The sequence below is a fragment of the Coturnix japonica genome, chromosome 7 (assembly GCF_054131305.1).
Source record: "Coturnix japonica strain WE chromosome 7, WE-NBRP24, whole genome shotgun sequence".
NCBI lineage: Eukaryota > Metazoa > Chordata > Aves > Galliformes > Phasianidae > Coturnix > Coturnix japonica.
Genome location: NC_140669.1, coordinates 32642766 through 32663439, shown reverse-complemented (window position 1 = coordinate 32663439; position 20674 = coordinate 32642766). Strand labels below are relative to the sequence as shown.

The window sequence follows — 20674 nt, the reverse complement described above, 5'->3', positions numbered from 1 at the left end:
CATTTTTCCCTTTTTAAGCTGATAGCTTCTTCCTTTTGGGTGCTGGTGTCATGGCACAGCCCTGGCTGGCAGTACACGAGTAACCATTTGGTTGTTTTTTTTTTTTACTTTCGATACGGAACATTCCTTTTTTATTAGTCTCAGTCACGTATTCATTCCATTCTTCCTTTTTGTAAACTTTTTGGGCCCACATCTTTTATGGGCATTGGTATATATAAATATATATATAAATATATATATGAATATATTTTTTTAAGTTTCCTACACTTTGAGGTTGCATGGTCTGTAAGGTTGGCATGTCTTTATATTGTATACAGATTTTGCACGCCAAACTCGGCAGCTTTGAAAACAGAAAAAAAAAGAAAAAAAAAAAAAAAAGAAAAGAAAAAGAAAAAAATTTAAAAATTGAGGTTTTTGTTTTGTTTTTCCTTTTTTTTTTTTTTTTGGTCTTTTTTTGTCATTTTTTTTTCCCTCTCGTGGCATTTGCGGAGACTGAGGTTGGGATGGTTTTTTGTCATACCCACACACACAGCCACACAGCCATGCACACCCACACCCAAGGAAGGAGAGTGGGAAACGCTTTTCACGTCTTACCAGACATAAGAAGTTGTGCTTTTTGTTGCTAAGAAAGAGCAAAGAAAAAAGGACTACTTAAACATTTCTCCTTTTAAGAAGAAAGACAGACGTTTATCTAGCACTTGAGACTCACCGATAATAGAATTTATTGTATTGATGTGGAAGCAGTGTTCTTAGGGAAGCTACGCAGAACACATGCGAGTGAACTGCCCGCCTCATCATTTCTTCTTTAAGTTGGTTGGGTGTCTTATTTTGATTCCTTGGCTGGGTGGGGGAGGTTGGTTGCAACCCTTTGTCAACACACGTAGTCATTAATTCTGAGGTGATGGATGACTTTAAAGAGTTAACTCTGCAGCACGGCTGCGTTAACTTTTTTAAGATTACTTTTACATGATGTCTTGCTAGGTTTCACTTTAAGCAGTCGTGTACTGTGCAGCACTGTGGTTTAAAACAGGACTTTACATCGAAAGGAAATCACATTTCTTCATTGTCACGAAGTTGGGCTCGTTCTCAGCCCATCTTCACTTTTGTCTTTGATATTGATGAAAAAGTATCCTATTGAAAGAAAATAAATTAACACTTTTCTGTGCTCCATAGTGGAGGCGCTATTTTCCAATTTATGAGGATGACAAACTTATATATATAATATATATATAAAAGTGGGGGGGAGGGGTTGAAACATTATTCACCCAAGAGCTTATTACAGATATGTAGTATCAAAAAGTTGTAACTATATTATATTCTACTTTATACCTATACATGCTCAGTACGACGTCACCATTGGTAGCAGCTACCAGTTTACGCTGTAATTTAGACACAGATTCACTCTTATTGTATGGACCCTTCTTTAAGTGATGGTAGCATTCTTTGTGCTGAATTCTCTGACGGTCCTTTGTTTTACTTGATGGAGTTGGAATATTTTTCTCACTCTTTGTTTTCGCTCGTTGGTTTTTGGTTTGTTGGGTTGTTTTGTTGTTTTTTTTTATCTCTCTTTTCTCTCTTTTTGGTTTTGTGGGGTTTTTTTTGTTGTTTTCTCTTGTTTTCACTTGTTGATTTCTTTTTTTGTTTTTTTTTTTTTTTTTGTTGTTGTTGTTATTGTTGTTGTTTTTTTAACTGGCCAATGGTGTCTTTCTCTGACAGTACCGACTTCAATTTCAACTTTATTAGGAGTCCAGTATTTTGTACCACATTATGACAACTTGTTATTCTTGTGGTGTAAATAAAAAGAAAAAGTTAATTATAGTAACACCTTCATTTCTCTGCCTCATCTTTTTTTTTTCCATCATCTGGTATTTGACAGGCTGCCCAGAGCTGTGGGTGCCCCCCGTCCCTGGAGGTGCTCAGAGCCAGGTTGGATGGGACCCTGGGCAGCCTGAGCTGGTGGGGAGGCATCCAGCCCATGGCAGGGGGGTTGGAAATGGATGGGCTTTAAGGCGCCTTGCAGATGTGGTTTAGCCTCTGTATTATTCTTCTTGTGTCTGGAGCTCTCTGAACTATCCAACATCACGTTTCCCCGCTCATCAACAGAAGCATCATCTGACTTCACAGCGACCAGCTGCACTTCAAACTATGCACTTCGTACTTTTGTTGTTGGGATGACTTTCATTCTCCTGGATGGAGAAGGCAAGTCCCCAGGGCTCCTGCTTGAGCAGAGGCTTATTTACATCTGCAGAGTGGAGATATCCATCATAAGTGAAATGCTGCAGAGCAAACCTGGCTTGAAAGAGAACAAGCTTGATGCCATCTGCCCTGGAGAGCAGCCCTGAGAACAGTGTTCCAGAGTTCACAGCAAGGTGGGAAGGGCCTCAGGAGCTGCAGATTCCCACCATGGGATGATCTGGCCGTGGGGCTGAGGGCTGGAGATGGCAGAGCACAGCATGCTCAAGCACATCTTCAGTATGTATGCAGCAGGCTTGTCAGAGGGTGTTAAAGTTCTAAGAAGCCCCAGGTCTCATTCTGCAAAGCCAGATGTGCATTTTGGGCTCTCATAAATACTCACTGCTGAGCGATGGGCTTGAGACCCAACAACCTGGGATGGTGGATGCTTTAAAGGGCCAGGCTGGGACATTTGGAGGACAGCCTCTGACAGGGCTTCCTTTGGTGTCCCTAGGACCAATGGTACCTGATTGTCTTTGAAGGAGGAAGAGGCTGTTCCTCACTCTGAGCACCAAGTCAAGACTCTGCTTTAAATGAAGGTCCCCTCAAGGATCATCAGGTTCCAAACCCCTGCTGCAGGCTGGGTTGCCAGCCACTACATGTGTTCTAATAACTGAGTGGGAGATAAAAAGGGAAACCTCTGCAGGCTGTGGGGAAGCCACTGTCTGCCCTGTTTTACAACAGCAAACTTTACACAAACAGTTCCTGCTGAGAATATATTCATATTTCATGGCTGTGCAAATAAAGTCTCTCCCAGGCTGTGCTAATGAAAGGTTTCAGCAGGGAAGAACCAAGTCCAGAAGAACTAATTACAGGCTTTGAGAGAAAAAAGCAATCATCTCTGTGTTTTCTGGGAGCTTGCTGGGTTTGACTGTGGGATTTCTGTTTGGTTATAAGGATAGGTGAGGAGTCTCTTTTCATAGGTGACAGGAAATGGGATGTGGAAAAAAAAAAAAAAAATGGCCCTCAAGTTGCATTGGGGTGGTTTAGGTTGGATGTTAGAAAGACTTTTTCTTCATGGAGAGGGTGGTCAGGCATTGGAACGGGTTGCTCAGAGAGGTGGTGGGAGTCTGCATCCCTGGATGTATTTGAGAGATGTGTGGTTGTGGCACCGAGGGCCATGGTTTGACAAAAGTGACTCAGTAAGTCAACTTGATAGTTGGACCTCCTGATCTTAAAGGACTTCTCCGCCCTAAATGGCTCTATGGCTCTGTGTAGAGATCTGGGAAGCCACCTGGGGGTGATGGCACACTGCCTAGGCATCCTCTGCAAGGAGAGCAGCTCTGGAGCCACAGTTTCTGCTCCTTGTGGTCTCCATTCTGCTAAGTTGCTGTTTGTGAAAGGAAAGCTTTAGAATCTGCAAATTCAATATACGTTAAAGGAAAACTAACCTTGTATTTTATTTGGGAGGATCTGGGGATGCACGTTCAGACAGCCCAGTGCATTTGTCTTTGTGTCAAGGCAGAATTATCAACCGGTCAGCAGTTACAGAAGGGCTGCGGGAGCAAGAGACCTGTTTCCCATTAAATAGGGCAGAGAATGGGGAGCAATTCCCGTGTTTTAAAGCGGATTAAATATCCAGAGTCCTTGAGAAAGCTTTCCAAATTTCACTCTTCAATTATGTGTTTTAGTTTGAAGGAGAAGAAAAACAAAATCCCTCCTTCCCCACTGCACAGAGCAATTTCTGCAATCCTCCCAATCCCCGTGAATAACACAGCCAGCCCAGCTTAGCGGCTGCCCGTCAGTAGGCTCGGCAGGAATCTGTGTGGATCTGGAGGCTGCTTACAAACCAGGTGGGTCCCAGCGCTGAGGAGGGTCCCTGCCTACCCCCCCAACCCCCCGCCCAGTTGGGCTTGGTGCATCCCAAGCACACCAGTAACATTGCCAGGTCTGAGGAGTCCTAGGGCTAATGTTGCTGCAGCCAAGAGTAGAAGCCTTGCAGATTTCATCCTGTCCCAGGTGCCGTGGGGACATCTGCAGGTCATCAACCCCGCACCATGGGGATGCAGCATGGGAGGATGCTCACAAGGCTGCTGGATGTCTGTGAGCACAAACCACAGCGTGGCTCCCCATGGCTGGAACCCAACAAGGGCGGTTTGGTTTCCTCTGCACTGATTGATGATGGCTTCTAATAGGTTGATATACTTTTCCCATTTTGTGCGACGGTTGATGCTTAGCATGTGGTTGGTGAAATGGCTCTGTGTTCAGTGCTGTAACAAATTGCCTTGGCCAGGTTTATCTGCTGGGCTTCATTAGGGACCTCTGGTGCGCCAGATTCTGGGGGTGCTGAAAATGAGACTTGAATTGAGTTATTCCTTGTGGGTTGCAGGCTAATTCTTCTTTCATCTAAAGCCTTTTCATATTTCACCTCTCTCCCCCTTATCTGTGACGGGTAATTTGATTTGCACTGTTATTTCAAAACAATTCCTTTTGGTTCCCTTTATGAGTTGAGAAAGGCAGGGCTTAAGGACTTAAGCATCACAGGCTGCTTCCAAGATCTGTTTTGAAGGGGCTTGGGAGGATGGGGGGGGGGGGGGGGAGGAAGAGCAATGCAGCAGTGCAGCAAAGTGTCTGCATATTCCATTAGGATTCCTCCAAAGTGCATCCCAGCCTTGCTCCAAGGGCTGGCACGATGGATCACAACACTGTGTGCCAAAGCTCCTGTTCTGGAGGATCCCAGCTCAGCACGCTGGTGCTGCTGCTCTTTTTAGCAGTTTATTCCTGGTGCAGCGCCATGAAACTCCTCTAGCTGAACCATGTCGGCAGTTGTTTCTGTAGGGAGAAATATAACATGCAGCCATGGAGATTTGTGGCTCACAGCTTCCCATTAGTCTGAAAACAGTGAGCTGTGATTATATTCTAGAATCCAGAGCAGCTTGCTTTCCCAGTTCATTGGCAGGGCAGGCAGCAGGTACCCACACAGTACTGCAAGGAGCCAGTGCTGCCAGTGGGGCGTCCCAGTGTCACTGGCATGAGATCAAGGGTCAGTGGAGAGGCTGAACAAATCCCATGCCAAAACCCCTAGGGCCATCTTGTTAGGGTCGAGGTGCCGGAAAGAAGACCCTGAGAATAAAAGATCTCCCAGTAGCAGGTGGACCTCTTGCTTAGAATCCCAGATTTATGGCACTTGCCCTAAAGATGGCAAGCTGGGAGTCCACTGCGGAACAAGAGATGAAGGTCAGAATTGCTCTTAGTGTTGGTGTCCATGAGACATCTCTTAGAGATGACCAGGAAAGAGAGTTTTGGCCTGTGTTTCCCTTTCCCTGTCTGAAAGAATTCTTGTCTACCTCTTCCTCAGCTCTTGGACCTTGGGGAACTGGAGCTTCACAGCAGAGCAGCTCAGACAAAGGCCAAAATGAGGAGATGAGAAAGAAATCACTGTGAAAATATGCTCTGAAAAATGTATTGGCTCACAATGCTCCGTGGAAGTTCTCAAAGCAAGAAAATCTTTATTGAGAAACACAGAAATATTCTCCCAGTTCTTCTTGCACACAAAAATATGTTAACCCAACCAATGGTTGGTCAGTTGGTGGCTGCTTGCTGGAAAAGTCAAGTGAAATGGGAAGAGATCCACTGATTGATTGCCACTAAAGCCATCTGTGTGCTTGGGCAGCCTCTCCCTGGCCCTGCTGGGCAGCAGCTGATGGTTCACGTGCTTTTCACATTTTTAGTTGATTTTTTTATTATTATTCTTATTCTTTTTTTTCCAGACAACTTGGATTTCACTTGAAATCTGTCTGGCAGGACCTGGCCTCCAGCCTGCTTGGAACCAGGGCCCATGGAAATTAATGACATGGAAAATGAGGAATGCTGACTGTAAAGCTCTGAAATTGTGGGAAAAGGCAGCTTAGAGCCAGGCTTCGGTGAGGAGGTGTGTGACTTGGTCTGGGATGGTGTTTGGAGAGGCAAAGGCTCCTGCTGCTCTTTCAAGGGAACAGCCTCGTATTTAACAAGAACTCCCTCCTCACAATGGAGCTGGAGTGTCTCAAGTACAGCAAGTCCTTTCCTTCCCCTCCTGGTGGTGTGATCCAGGTTTCCGCGGTCAAGAACGTGTTCATGAAAATATGGACAGCACGAGTTGGAGGAGGAATGGGCCAGGAACTCCCGTCTGTGTTTCCATCTCCTGTGAGATGTTCTGTGAGGAGGAGGAAGGGTGCTCACTCTATTCATATTGGTGGGGGGAGGCCGGGGTCTCCAGCAGCAGGAGGAACATAGAATCATAGAACATCTTGTGTTGGAAGAGACCCATAAGGATCATATCTAGTCAGACAGGGGGTTGCTGCTTGGGAATGGAGACGCAGGTGATGTCCCTCTGGCCTGGCTCCATCAGGCGTTCCAGCCATAGGGAACGTGAGTCACCTCCCCATCACAGGAAACAACACTGAGATGTGTCTTAAAATCACCTCTTGTTTAATGCTGGTAAGAAGGAATAAGCAGGGTGGGTTAGATTATACCAGCAAGAAAGGATTTATGTAGCATGAGACATGGGAAAGTAGCACCCGAGACAATATGAGCCATGCAAGGGAAGTCATCGCCATGTGCTTGAGAGGCTGAAGAAATGCAGATTTAAATGCTTATCTGTGCCCAGACAACAGGCTCTCAGTTGGGAAAGTTCTCTGGGTAAAGCGTGCATCCCTCCAGCAGTCAGGTGTAGTTAATTCTGAGCAGCAGAAAACCTGTGAGCACTATGACTGAAAATTTCCCTGAGCCCCTTGGTCAAATGAAAGAGAAACAGAAATCCTTAGCAGGGATGATACATTCCCCTAAGGATGTGTCCCAAATTATCATCCCAAAGACTTTAGCCATGAGATGTACTGCCAGCACCACCAAGCTGCCGTCAGATCTCTTATTAATAGAGAAGTAGCAGTGCTAGGAGCCTATTCCTAACAGAACTCACCTATTGGGACTTATTGTCCCAACAGGAGGGGCTTGGACATCTCTTACTGCTGAACCCAATGAGAAGGGGAGGTGAGGATGAATGAGTCCTTAGATGGGGAAAAGTAGAAATCAGTTGGAAAGAAGAAAGAAAGATACGTTTGTGTGTATGCATATATATATGTATTTTTATATAGATAAATTTATGTAAAAATCTGACCCAGACCTGAACTTTTCTGGCATGGAAGCAACATTCAGGAGGAAATACAGCCCTGCCTGCAATTCCTCATTGTATCAGTGGGAGCAACATTACTGGGTCTGGTAAATCTGCCAGATAGCAATGGGGGATAACATGGGAAGGTGGGACTCACAGGAGGGTGCTGCTTTGCCCCTCCTCTGCCTTCCTTGTTAAGGAATGTTAATCATCCCAGCTCCCAAAGTGCTCTGGAAGGTTCATTTGCACCGAAATCTTTATGGTGCTTAGAGGGTCTTTTCCTTCCCTCTGTCCTAGAGTCATAGAAATATGGAATCATTCTGGTTGGAAAAGACCACTCAGATCCCCCCCATACCCACTGCCCACATCTCTCAGTGCCACATCCCCACGGTGATGGAACACCTCCAGTGACAGTGACCCCACCGCTCCCTGGGGAGCTGTGCCAGTGCTTCACTCCCCTTTCTGAGAAGAAATTGTTCCTAATATCCATCCTGTCAGCCTTGTTTTCTTAAGTAACCAGTACAGAACTGCCGGGCGAGGGATGGTCCCAGCTGGGTGTTGGCTGCCCTGAGCTTCGCAATGCTTCTGACACATCAAGGAAAAGCCTTTTCAACAAATGCATCAACAACCAGAGAAAATAAAAGATTAGAAACCATCCGGCTGGCAGAGAACCCAGCTGGCTCCTTTGTCCCTGGACTTGTTTATTTTCCATAGCCGTCAAGATTGTCCTCACTGCTCCGTCACACCAGGAGGAACCACAGCGCGGTCCTTCCCCAGCTGCTTTGCCTTCGGCCTCCCGTCCTTCCTCTTCCTCCCAGTGAGCTCTGACGGATGGGCAGCTCTTCTGGAGGGGAGGAGAGGAGGAAAAAGCACTTCCCCAAGGGCTCGCTGTGATTCCTTGTGAGTGTTTACAGGATTAAGACTAGCAAAAATGAAGCCGGCGGCAGCCGTGCCAAGGAATGATATCACAGGGCTGATGGAGTCCAGAGCTGCCTGGACAGATCTGTGAGAGATAAAAGGGGAAACTCTGATTAGAGCAGAGCCCCACCCCATCACCTAGAGAAGATATATGGAGTATTTCTGGGGGGAGGCATTAAATAATGCAGCCCTTCAGGGCAATGCTTTGAGCTCCCACAACTAAGTTGAATGGCTGGCACTCTTGAGAGCGCACTGAATTGTTTCAGTGACCCAAGGGATAATTGTACACACATGCAAATGAGCAAAATATTGAACAGTTTGCTAGTGATGAAGTCAAGCAACCAACTACTCAGCTGCAGAGCTCTCTGCTTCCTCCTGTGCCTGCTGATAAAAGCTGTCCTCCATGGGGGAGTCAGTGAGCAGAGATGCAGCTGGTGGGGAGCAGGGCAGAGCTCGGTGAGAAGTTCTGCTCCTGTAAATCCAGTTTGGGTTTCATCACCCAGATTTGTTCACCTTCCCTCAGTGGCCACTTCTGGGTATTACTGTTGACCCAAGGATGGCCTGTGAGGTATAATAGTTTTACACAATAGGTTTTGGTGCTTGGTTTGAATGTTATTGCTGCCAGTGAAGATTTATCACAAGAGCACCCAGTGTTGAAGTGGATCTGACCATGCCCTGTGAGCATCAGCAGCTGTTTGTAGGGTTGTAGTGGTGGCCTCTGGCCCACGCCTGCGCTCTGTGGATGCTGTCAGGTATGACTAGACCAGGTGGGGGACCCAGGGAGGTAGAGCTGGCATCCTATAGCTCCTTAGTAACCCTTTCCCTGCTATGCCAATTAGGAAGGCTCAGCTGGACGTTTGCAGGTGTTGTGATTTGGAAGAAACCCAAAGGGGTTTATTTCCCCAATTGTTACTACTGTGGTATCTAAGCTGGATAACCAGCACCACACCACTCTTCTCTGGAGAACAGGCTCCATGGCCCACATAGCTCCTCCTTTTGCTGCCTTCTTCGGCACTATACTGGTGTTGGGAGTGATGGGAGAAAACCTTATGTGAATGCTGTGATGCATTACATACTGCAGTTAGCCTTAGCCTGGACTGTCTGGCGGCTTACCCAAGAGACACAGAGCTCCCCAGTGTTCTGATGACCATGATTCCCAAGAGAACGTACAGGAGGAAATTGGTTATGGAGCCAAGTGGGGCTGTGGTAGTGTCCAGGAGGTGTGGAAGAGCACATTATAACAGCTCACTAATACCTCATTTCATCATTGATACCATCTGAAGGCCACAAGTGGGATACCTGATTGGTCTGAGAGGGATGCACTCACACGCAGCATTGTACTCTAAGCTCTGAGCCAGCAGAGTGGATGTGGGGAGTCACATCCTGCAGCTTCCTTTCTTGTTTTCTGAAAACACTTTGCCTTCTATTTTATCCCTGGAGATAAATGAATTCCTGGAGATTCCATGATTGGCTACTAGGCCTTCAACATGCCCTGCCCCTGTCCCCTGATCCCCATCTCTGTCTCAAGCCCATAAGATTGTGGGGTTTCAATTTTATTCATGGGCTGAACAAATTCAGATATGTGTCTGAGAAGAAAGGTGCTGCTAATCTGATGATCTGGCTTCAGATTCTGATGCTGTCAGCTGCTCAGAGAGTTATAAATGATTGTAGCATGGTAGAAGTGGGGTTGGACTGAAGAAGTCCTAGTCGTGCTCCCCATGCAACCCTGCACATTTCAGCCACTGAAGCAAGTCCCAGTGTCTAATGTTCATGCACCTATCCAGATCACCCACAGCTTATTTCTTCTGTATGACACAGAAGGAAACTACAAAGGGCTGACAAATGGAGCCTCAAGAGTCCCAGCTTCTCTACATTGTCCCTTTATGTCAGCCCGTCCCTGGCCATGTCAGCCCTCCTTGGGAACATCCTGAGCTCCTTCCTGATGGCCACACAAGCCCTGACCTTTCTCCCAGCACTGCACACAGATCTGGGGACACTCTTGGTTGCCTGAGATTCCTCTCTCTCTCTCTCTCTTTTTTTTCCCCTTTGGAAGTTGGGTAGTTTCCAACATGAGTCACTGTCCGCCTCTTCTCCATAATTAGTGCACTGGGAGTTGCAAGAATGGCTTTGGTGCAGTCTACTAGAATTAATCAAACTGTATCTTACACATTTAAATGCAGTAAAACCATCATCCGGCCAAATCCCTCCTGACTGACACAGCCCTAGCCCCAGTCCTGTCTCAACTCTACTCTTTCCTCTTTCTTTCTTTCTTTCTCTTTTATCCTTCCCTTTTAGTACTGTTTCCCACAAATGCTCATAACCTCTTTTCCCCTTCCCTTTAGCAATGTCTTTCTCATGGCAGTTTATTTTGCAAGTGTTGCAGCCCATTTCCTCGTGTCCCTGAATGTCTCACTATGGCCAGCCATTGGGAAGTTGGTGCTTTGGGCTTTGTTTGTTTGCTTCACGGTCTTTTGACATCTTAAATATGAGAACAATATTACCATTTGACAATAGGAATAAAAACAAGTGACCCGCCCTGTCGCTCCTTTCAAACCCTCATTAAAGCCTCTTCATTTCTAATTGATTTCAGGGGGGACCAAACTTTTTATGGATTGAAATATGCTGTGATTTGGGATTTTTGCCCTCTTCAGCCATCTTGTCATATAACATCTATATGCATGGAAGAGCTGCATTGCTCTGCTGATATAAACTTTGTGCATGGTCAAGACCTTCTCCAAAGCACTGGCAATGAGTGTTGACAGAGAATTCCACCCCCCAGCCTGCTCACGCTGGGCTCAGAAGTGGGATTCCCCCTTGTCCATGTGCTGACGTCCTTTAATCCAATCTTGAAGCCATGTTCTTGGGCTGGTTTTGGTGGAGGGGGGTGACAGCACAACCTGATGGGGTTTTCTAGCTGTGGGAGAACTCATGAATGGGCCTTAACCAGCCACTCTTCTCTCCCTGCTCTCTATAGCTGGAGAGTTCAGGCGAAGTGTTACATATTATGGTTGTCCCTGTCTTTGGCTGTGACCTCACCTTGAAGAGGCAGAATGCTGCTAGCCAGAAGGAAGCTCCAGTCAGCCACTGTGAGAGCTGCACTCTGGGTTAACACAGTAACTGTGTTAGAATAAATGTGTTGAAACAGAATATGGGTTTTATTTCATGCTGAGAGTCGTGCTGCACGGATAAAAGGCGCTCAGCAAGAGATCAGGCTTTAGAAGTACAGGTAGGAAAGCTGAGAGCTCACAGTGGGCTGATTTCCATCCAGTACTTCCCTTGTTTCTTTCTTGGAAGTGGGGTAGAGATTCCCTTGTCCTTTGATAGCCACCTATGCCATTCTTTGAATTCCTCCCAGATGACCTGCAAGTTCTTAGGGACAAACATGACACTTCCCTTTGCTAGGAGTGTGGAATTGTTGTATTCTCTCTTCATTATACTCACCACCATTTACAATTCTCAAGATAAATATGCACAAAATATATGAGAACGGAGAATATTGATTTGGGGAGAACTGAGAAAGGAAATGGAAATTTTCTATCCGACCAAAAAGAAGGTGGAATTTTTGGTCACGCATGATATATAAGCCTAAAGTTGAACCCTTTGCTTGGACACTGAATGCTCTGTATTGTAAAATTAAACAAAAAAATATAGCCAAATTTTGCTGTTAAAACCAACCACACAGCTTAAGCACTGCAAACTGCTTCTCTTTTAAATATCCACTTGAAAAACATCACCCAGCTCTACTGAATCTGGCTTTTTATGGCCTCTCCCAGCTCCAGCCAGCAATCCCAGAATAATTATCTTCTAGCTGCAGTCTGGGAGCTCTACATCTGCCAGCCAAATTTCACCTGTAGGTGACTGTCAATAAAGCTGGGAACTGAATTTGAGAATCCAGGAGTTAATGAAGAGGAAGATTTTTTTGGCACCCATTTGGGAAAATAGTTCAGCACAGGCCCATAGCATGTAGTTCGATGCAAGTGTGCGCATAAAACTCCTATTTGGCACATGTTTGAAGAGCTTTCCTGAGTCGAGGCCTTCAATTTCAACCTCCTAAAAAGTTCTGGCAAACCTTGAAATGTGCTTAAAGATGAGAAATGAAAACACGTCGTCGTTGGCAATAACCTTTCAGTTTTGAGGGATGTTCATTTTATAGGTCAAAGACATATGGGAAAAATTCATACATTTCCCAAATAACAACGCATAGCGTAGGGAACAATTTAATATGAAACAGCAACATGGGGTTGGGTCATTAATGAATCTTGGACGCAGTCATCCACACACTGTGAAATCCAGCTGAAATGAAGCACCAGTTCGGGATGGATGCATCCTGGTGTGCTCTGATCAACAGATATGCTCCCACTTGCACCCATGGGCTGGTGGTCCAACTTGTGACCACCAGCACCGTTCAAATGTGGGATATTCATGTGCTGGGGCTGAGTGCCGGCCACCTGCGTGTCCCTCACACCATGTCCAAGGAGGTCCCTAGTGGCCAACTCTTCCTGGTCCAAGATCTAGAGCTCTTCCAGAGCCATCCTGGCAACATCCTGTGAGTGGGAAGTCATGCTAATACAAGGGCTTTGCAAAGGCCTTGGCAGCATGAAGTCGGGGGAAGCCAAAAACATGATAAGGGTGGACAGGCGTAGCGTGTGTGTGGGAGGTGCAAGGTCGGCACGAAGACATGGCTGCCTCCTCTGAGGAGAGGGAGGCTGAGCAGTGCCTGGACAGGGCCTTAGCAGCCTTCCTCCCACTCCTTGTGAGAACCAGGCTCATTCCCCTTCTCATCCAGGAAGGAGATGGGGCACGTTTCTCTTCCTCACAGCGGATGGGGTTTTGGAAGGAGCCCATTGGAGTTCAGCACTCTATTCTGAAAGATAACAGGAATGTCCCAGCCAGCAGGACTTGGCTTGGAATTTTGACTGTACAAAGGAAACCCCAACCTCATGATTCGTTATCCCCTCGCTCGTCATTTGGCTCTGTTTCAGATTCAGCCTGTAAAAGGCAGAGGAGAGATTACATGAAGGAGGTTGATTGCACGTCCACTGCATCAGTTGACCCCAGAGTGGCAGGGCCCCATGGACCCTTTATTTTTATCCAGGCTCAGATTGCTTTTCAGTTTTGCAAGAGGGCTGGAGTCTGGGGACTGTGTGACTTCCAGGACAGGATGCAAGCTCGGAGTGAGGAACCCACCCTGTGCCATTAGCCAAAATCCACAGCTTGATTTTCCTTCAGGTTCACAAGTAAGTTTGTGCCATTAGACCAGACAGTCCTGAAGATCCTGGAGGGGCTGATACATTCATCTATGGATTCCAGCCCTGTTTCCAAACACGAAGGCTTGAGTTAAGCCACAGTGAGTATAACACACGCTGCTTCATTTTGGCTTCTGAGACTTCTGAGCATAGCAGAGATTTTAATCTCAACTGCTGTTGCTTTTGTTAGAGCATCATATGGGAAAATTCCCCCTGAAGACCTGCTGTCAGCACCTGGAGATGTGGCAGGGTAGATAAGGTGCAGGTGACATATGCTTTTGCTGTTGTTATATTTATTCAACCTGCTGGAGGGAGCAGCATGGTCCCAATTAAGCCCATCAATATCACAAGGAGGGAAACAGTCTGAGACCTTGATTAGGACAATACCAAATTTGTTCTTCTCTGTGTTCTTCCTCTCACTTCTCCTCCTCACTGCAGCTGTATCCACATGATGGCACTGATCTGCAGGCACTTATCCTCCACACTGAGCTAGGCTGGGGAGATGAAAATGGGTGAGAAAGTCTCCTCAGCAGCCCTGAGCAGAACAAACGCCAAGTGGGGTGGAAAAGCAGAGCCAGCTGAGCTGGGTTTCTCTACCTCTGCTTCCACTGGTTGGGAGTTGCACACACTTATTCCTGGTTAAGGGGGAGCTACAAGTAACACCACCATTTGCAAATTCATCATGGGTTGCAGTGGGCAAATATTCACATTGATTATGTCTTACCAGGGCATAGTTGAAAATCTTGGGCTGAGCAGTCATCCACAGCAATCTGCTCCCTGGCTGGGCTGATGCAGAAAGATGTGTGCTCTTTGCTTGGAGCTATCAAGGGACTTCAGAGGATACTGACCCTATGGCTCAGAAATCACCCTCTGTTGATTTGTTTTAATGTGGCTGCTAGGAGCTGTGAGGAGAAGCAGTCTGAGCAACAGATTTTTCTTGGCCTGGAGTATATCCCTTGGTTCTTCTGACACTGCCAGGAACAGCACAGCTCCATGTCCTGGCAAGGGCTTTGCCATAGAGGTCCCTTCACCCCAGATCCAGCTCCACTGGCAATAGAAAGACTGCTAGAAAACAAGCACGGCAAAACATCCTTGCTGGGATCCCTGTAAAGCAAAAGGAAGGCAGGATGCTTCGGGAACCTCAAGGGTGTTCACAGAGTCCAGCAGAGGGAAGAACTTTCATAAAAAGCCCCATTCATCTTCTGGATGTGCCATTTCCCAAGGAGAAACTCTGCACGTTGGCTCATGGGGCTCAATTTGATCTATGCTTTAGCTGGAATTTGGGGATGACTGCAAGTAGCAAGCCCGAAAGCCAGCTGCGTGTTTTGCTTTTCCCCTGTTTTCTCTTCAAAGTGAAGCAAGCACGATCATTTCTGACAGCAGTAGGTTTTGCAGGGGTTTGGTTTTGCACATTCCAGGCCCGAGGGTGTCAAGCAGGGGGCTGATGCTGTGGGAATATCAGTGGCAGAGCCATTAAAGCCAGGCAGCAGGACTGCTGATCAGGCAAGAGAGGGCTGTGAGGTTACAAGTCTGGCCTGGGGCCATGTGTCACATCTCTGCCACCTTCTTTTCTCCAGCACTGCTGACTGGTACTTTGTAAGTGAAAGCATGGGGGCAGGACGCTGAGAAATAGCCAGATCCCCAAATAGCTTGGGACTTGGAGTAATATGGAACTGCCCTCTGCTTTGGGGGAGTGAAATATCCCTCTTGTTAAAGAGAATGTGAAGGCAAAAAGTCCACTCAGGGGTACTAAATGAAAATTTATGAGCCAAGCTTTTTGAGGAGGAAGGTAGAGAGAGGCAGTGGTTTTGTTTAGAAGTGAAATCGGTGGCTTCAAGCCTGACCTTTAGCTCCTCCTGACCCCAATACTAATGAAGGGGAAAGGGCTTGGTCATATAAACATGTCACAGCATGAGGTTCACTGGGGTGAGATCTGATTACAGCCCAGCAGAGCCATACCACAAGTAGCTGTTCCCATTATGTGATGTTGCACTGAGGCTGGATTCCCCAGTCCCTGCCCTGAGCATCACCTTGTGTGGGTCAGAAACTCCTCCATTGCAAGCTGGAGGGTAAGGCTGGGATATATCTGCTGAGGATTTCACTCCTGGGGATCTCAGGTGTGATGAGTGAGAGCTGTGCAGCTCTGGAGGGCATTTTTAGGGGCTTCTTGCTTAGCCCACGAATGGCAGGAAAGAACAAAAAAAGATTTAATTCGATTTTAATGTGAGGTTTCAAAGCATAGTTTTGCAAAGGCATTGCTGAAGTCCCAGTGTAGAGGAGCAATGAGCTTAGTGTGAATGAAACTATAACCTGGAAGTGGAACTCAGTATATGGAGAACGGATCTGAGGCAAATGCCTAACCCTCTACTGAATGATGTGCTCATGTGCTGTCCTTAGGAACAGGCATGTCTTTGCTTACCTTCCTCTCTGCACTGCATACTAACCCTGTTCTGCCTCTGTGCCTCCTTCATGACTCAGGCTTGTGCCTGGCTGTGGCAGATGTGTGGCCAGCTCTATGAATAGGCTCTAGTGAGAAGGCTCTTACCTGTGGTGCTCCCTGCTCAGTGTTTTGGGTCCATCACCCTACCAGGACTTGCTGGTAGCCCCACGCAACCTCTGCTGAGAGCCCAGAGCAGGGAAGAATAGACAGGAACTCAGCCAGCTCCTCGTGCCAACTGAGAAAGCAAAGGCTGTCAGAAGACGAGCAGCCAAGGTCCAAAATGGACCATGCAGGTGCTAAATCTGTGTCCTGGTGAGACCCAGGCGGGCTAGGGGGACCATGACTTGTGTGTCCCCATCTCCCATGGCGTGCTGTGAGCCACTGCCTCGCACATCTTCAAAGCTGTGCCAGTTGGGTTGTGGCCCGTTCCTGCTGAGTTTCCACCAGCTCACTAATTTGGGAAAGAAAGCTGCAGTCTGGCAGGCTGCTATTGAAAGAGGTTTCTGAAATAGGGGATGTTAGGAAATATCCTCATGTATCTTGCGGCCATGTGCTAAGAGGGAATGGTTTTTAAAATAACTACCCGGACGACTCAAAAGACGTGATGAACTGCAAATGACCCGCAGAGCCCATTGTTTGTACTAGCTGGTGAAAAAGCCAGGCTGAATGAGGAAGGGCTGTCAGGCCATGCCTGAAAACAATGCTGCTTGAAGAGGTGGTGAGCAAAGGGGGGGAGGAGGCCTTTTCACCCCAATGACCTGCAGCCAAGCTGGGCGACAAGTTGAAAAGCAAAGCAAAGCCACAAAGTCCCCAACCTCAAAATACCCTCGTGTGAGGGGAGGTTTGCACCGGCTCACCACGCCTTCGAACTCTGAATGGGCACACCAGCATCGCAGAGGCTCAACTGGGAGCACATGCTTTGGCCCCATTCATCATCCAGGCTGAAGTATGGGTGAGGGAAGGCGAACCCTTTGGTAAGTGTCGGCCGTAGGAAATATGACTTATCTTAAAGAAATGAATCATGTTTCAGCAAATGCTTCCTGCAGAAATATTTTTCTCTCACAAGCTTCGTTTTGGGTTTTGGCAGATCTGGAGCTGCTGGCGTTAGCAAAAGCAATCCCTCCCCTACACCGTTCCCTGGGCTTGAATAGGAATTACGGACTAAAGGCAGAGGGTATGTAGAAGGCTAAATCCGTCACCACTTTTTCTCTGTGCCAGCAGCTTAAAGGCAAATAACAAAGATCCCCAGGTAAAGTCAAGGGGAGCTCTCTGCTTGGCTGTGCTGAGCACTCAGCTTGCAAATCAGCCTTTATGGCCTTGTAAAAATTCCTGTCAGGTGCTGATGTTTGTAGGAAATCAGCCTCCAGTTCCCCTACTATCCCGAAAGCATTTTGATAGGGGTGGCAAGGTGAATCTCCCTGTCTCATTACGCAAAGGCGTGGTTTGCTTATCAACAACAACAAAAAGGAAGCTATTAAGGAAAAAGCTCTAGATTTACTTGCAAAGAAATTGTTAGCGCTTCCTTTCCCTCTGCAAAAAGCTTTGACAGTGTTTCCATCTGCCTGCAGGGAGAGTCCACGATGTACAAATGTCCTTTGGGACCGCAGTTTAGGAGGGGAGGGAGGAAAAAGTCCATCATGGTTCTGGAGAACCTCAGACTTTTTCTTCCCTATGTCAGAGGATTTTTCATGGGAAGGCAATTTCATTACCCTGCCCATAGACCCACAGGGGAATAAGGACTTTAAAAGATCCATTTGCTCCCAGTCATTTAAGGCAGTAACCCAAGCTGAAGTAAAAGATCTTTATTTAAATATGAATTAAGCTCCAACCTTACCTTTTACTGCATTATTTTCCTTTGAGGTTTACTTTGATATTATTTCAAAGTCTTGAAGCTAACAAAATGCTGGCCAATATTTAAAGTGACAGGAGGGTTCTGGAAAAAGATTTAGGAGGGAACTAAAGTGTCTCAGTGCAAGGCTCTGCAACAAGGCAGGAAATCATAAAAGGGCTGAGTGCACTTCACCATGCTCAGAACAAATTTGGAGACTACAAAGGCAAGTGGAAAGGCATCGAAACCACAAAAAGTATCGAGATACAGCTGAAAACTCTACATCAGCTTGAGTTATTGCATTAACGCATGGATGCAGTGCTGATAGTGGGTGGTGCTTGCTTCTCATTCGGGTTTAGGAGAGCAGCTCTGGTTGCTGATTTGGTGCTAGAAGTGGAAGGATGTGCTAAAAGATGAGGTAAAAACTCATGATATTTAGCACGTTGTGAAGACAGCATGTCTAAGTGATGACAATGAAGAACTGTGTTGTATGAGAGGCTCCTCTGCTGTGCTTGACCTCTCCTTTGCCTTCTGTGGTTTCTAGCCATCTGAAGCAGATTCTGGAAGGGTTTTTATTCTGCCTGAAGAAGTTCCCCCAAGACGGGGGGGGGGGGGAGGGGGGGGTCTGGGGGGTCTGCTCCTCCCAATCATGTCTGTACTGTGATATGAGGTATATTGAACAGGGATCATGGAATCATAGAATCGTGGAACTACAGAAACTACAGAATGGCTTGAGTTGGAAGGGACCTTAAAGACCACCTAGTTCTAATCCCCATCATGGTCTGGTTGCCCCCCCAGATCAGTCTGCCCAGGGCCCCATGTAACCTGGCCTTGAAGATGGGATGACCAGTTGTGATGCATTGCTCCCCATACCTGGCTGGTCTGCTTTAGTGATGATCCCATGGGGACACACCACTACCAGCATCATGCTGGACTTCGCATTCCCATGTGGTTGATGAACTGCCTGCCTGTGTCACCTGGGGGTTGAAGAGTATCTTCTGAAGGTCAGATGTTTGGATGATGGAGATGAGCTGGGCAGGTCACACTGGGATAAATATTTGATGGCAGTCTGCGCACACAGGGAGAGAATGGAGGGTCTTGAGGATGACTTCAGTTTTCCTCTTAATCAGCGATACAGTATGGCTTCTCAGAGGTTAGCACTAATCGGGAGCTGAATTCTCACCCCATAGATGGTGCCTGGGTGGTCCCAGCCAAGTGAAGACTCCCAAGTTTGCAAACTATCCCTGGGAATTGCCAGTGCTTTTCCCTCCCTGGCTCCTCCTTGCTGTCAGCAGCTGTGTGTGCAAATGGGTGGCCTGGAGGGAGGTCATGGACAGGAGGGATCCCAAAGGGGGACTTTGAGCTTGGATTTGTTTGGGGTTGTTTGTTCTTGTTTTGGGGGTTTTTGTTGCTGTTGTTGTTGATTTGGCCTGGAGGTCTAGCTGTAAAGTGGCTGTGAATTTCTACTCTTGCAAATGGGGGCTTTGGCAACTAGTAACTGATATCGGATTGAGTTAAAAAATGATGCTCTTTGCATCAGGACTTCGTATGTGCCAAGATCAGTCAGGACCAGACAGGCCCGGCATGTTTGGAGGGGTCCCTGTTTTGAGAATCTGTTATCTGTGGTGGAACCTGGTGCATTAGAGGTTGTGGTTTTGTTCTCTTTTGCACAGGAGAGACTGTCCCTGCCCTCAAGGTTTTCATGGATGGATGGGATTGTGAAGGACAAATTCAGTCACAGTGCGAGGAGTGGTGTGCACTGTTGAAAAAGCTGCTACATGCTTTGGTCTGCCATTACATGTCCTTGCATGCATGATGTTGGAGGACAAAGTTCAGCAGTGCTGATCCTTGGTAAGCATTAAGGAAGGCACATGGCAACCACAGAGGCACTGCTGTGGTTGTGTACATCTCATCTGTGGCTTGGCAGGGACATGGTTAGTGGGTATGGTGGTGATGGGTTGACAGTTGGACTTGGAGATCTCAAAGGTCTTTTCTAACCTTAATGATTCTATGGTTCTGTGATTAGCAGGTTTGACCTGCCTGTTCTCTCCTGGTTCTGGTCATGTCCTGAGATAGCAAAGCAACACAACAGACTCCTCTGACAAACTGAATGGGGCTGAAGTGAGATTTAGGTGTCTGTATTTCGATGGTGCCTCGCCTTGTGGTGAAATCAGTTTGGCACAGTTTGCAGCAAGCTCCCAATGGATTTGATGTATTTTACTCTATGCAACTCTGCCTGTTGGACCTATCACTTCTGAAACCTATCAGACAATTAATGCATCTGACCATATGCACACGTATGTTCCTGAGTTGGCAATGCTGAAGTTCTTTCCTCTGAAGATGGAATGACTCGATTCATTTTTCAGTGGCCCTGTGTTTCCAGATCTGCTGCAATTGTTTCTTTAAGGTTTTTGTTTTTCCCAGAACTAATTCTTGTTAAATGTGTTATTTATGACCTGGAAATTGAAACCTGGCTTCAGTATGTGTATGGCCAAGAAACTGACAGGGTGTTGTGAGGCAGAAGAGGAAGGCTGGTGAGCACCAGCAGAGCCTGTTGGTCTTTGGTCTCAGGGTAGAAGGTGAGGGGGAAGGAGGAATAGAGCAGCAACCCTGGTTGACCATTGCTGTGCTGCAGCTATGAGTTTTTTGCCCAGCTTCTGTGAATTATGAATGTCTTCTGGACACAGTGTGCAGTTCATAAATGAATAGGAATTCCAAGGCTGAGCAGCTCGACTGCATCCCATCTACATAAAATTCAAAGAATCATAGAATAGCTTGGGTTGGAAAGGACCTCAGAGATCATCTAGTTCCAATCCTTGACATGGGCAAGGCTGCCAATCAGCAGATCATGCATTAGATCAGATTGGCCAGGGCTCCATCCAGCTTGGCCTTGAACCTCAGGGGTTGCAGGTTGCATGCTG

The 20674-nt window shown here is 46.9% G+C and overlaps 1 protein-coding gene and 1 long non-coding RNA gene across 2 annotated transcripts in view; both read left to right on the top strand.

The window, feature by feature from the left end:
* Positions 1–405: 405 nt before the first annotated feature.
* Positions 406–2059, top strand: LOC146760160 (uncharacterized; the record flags this gene model as incomplete). The annotated part of the gene is given in 14 exon segments (XM_085552908.1): positions 406–534; positions 536–712; positions 714–803; positions 805–846; positions 848–967; positions 969–1022; positions 1024–1101; positions 1103–1129; positions 1131–1184; positions 1186–1269; positions 1272–1382; positions 1385–1643; positions 1678–1757; positions 1759–2059. Coding segments are annotated over 14 exon segments (1578 nt in total), but the record flags the coding sequence as incomplete, so codon positions are not given.
* Positions 2060–16589: 14530 nt separating this feature from the next.
* Positions 16590–20674, top strand: part of LOC146760159 (uncharacterized) — an 89659-nt gene continuing 85574 nt past the window's right edge. The window contains exons 1-2 of the long non-coding RNA XR_014948434.1: positions 16590–16899; positions 17013–17099. This is a non-coding gene — a long non-coding RNA (uncharacterized LOC146760159). The remainder of the gene's footprint in view (positions 16900–17012; positions 17100–20674) is intronic.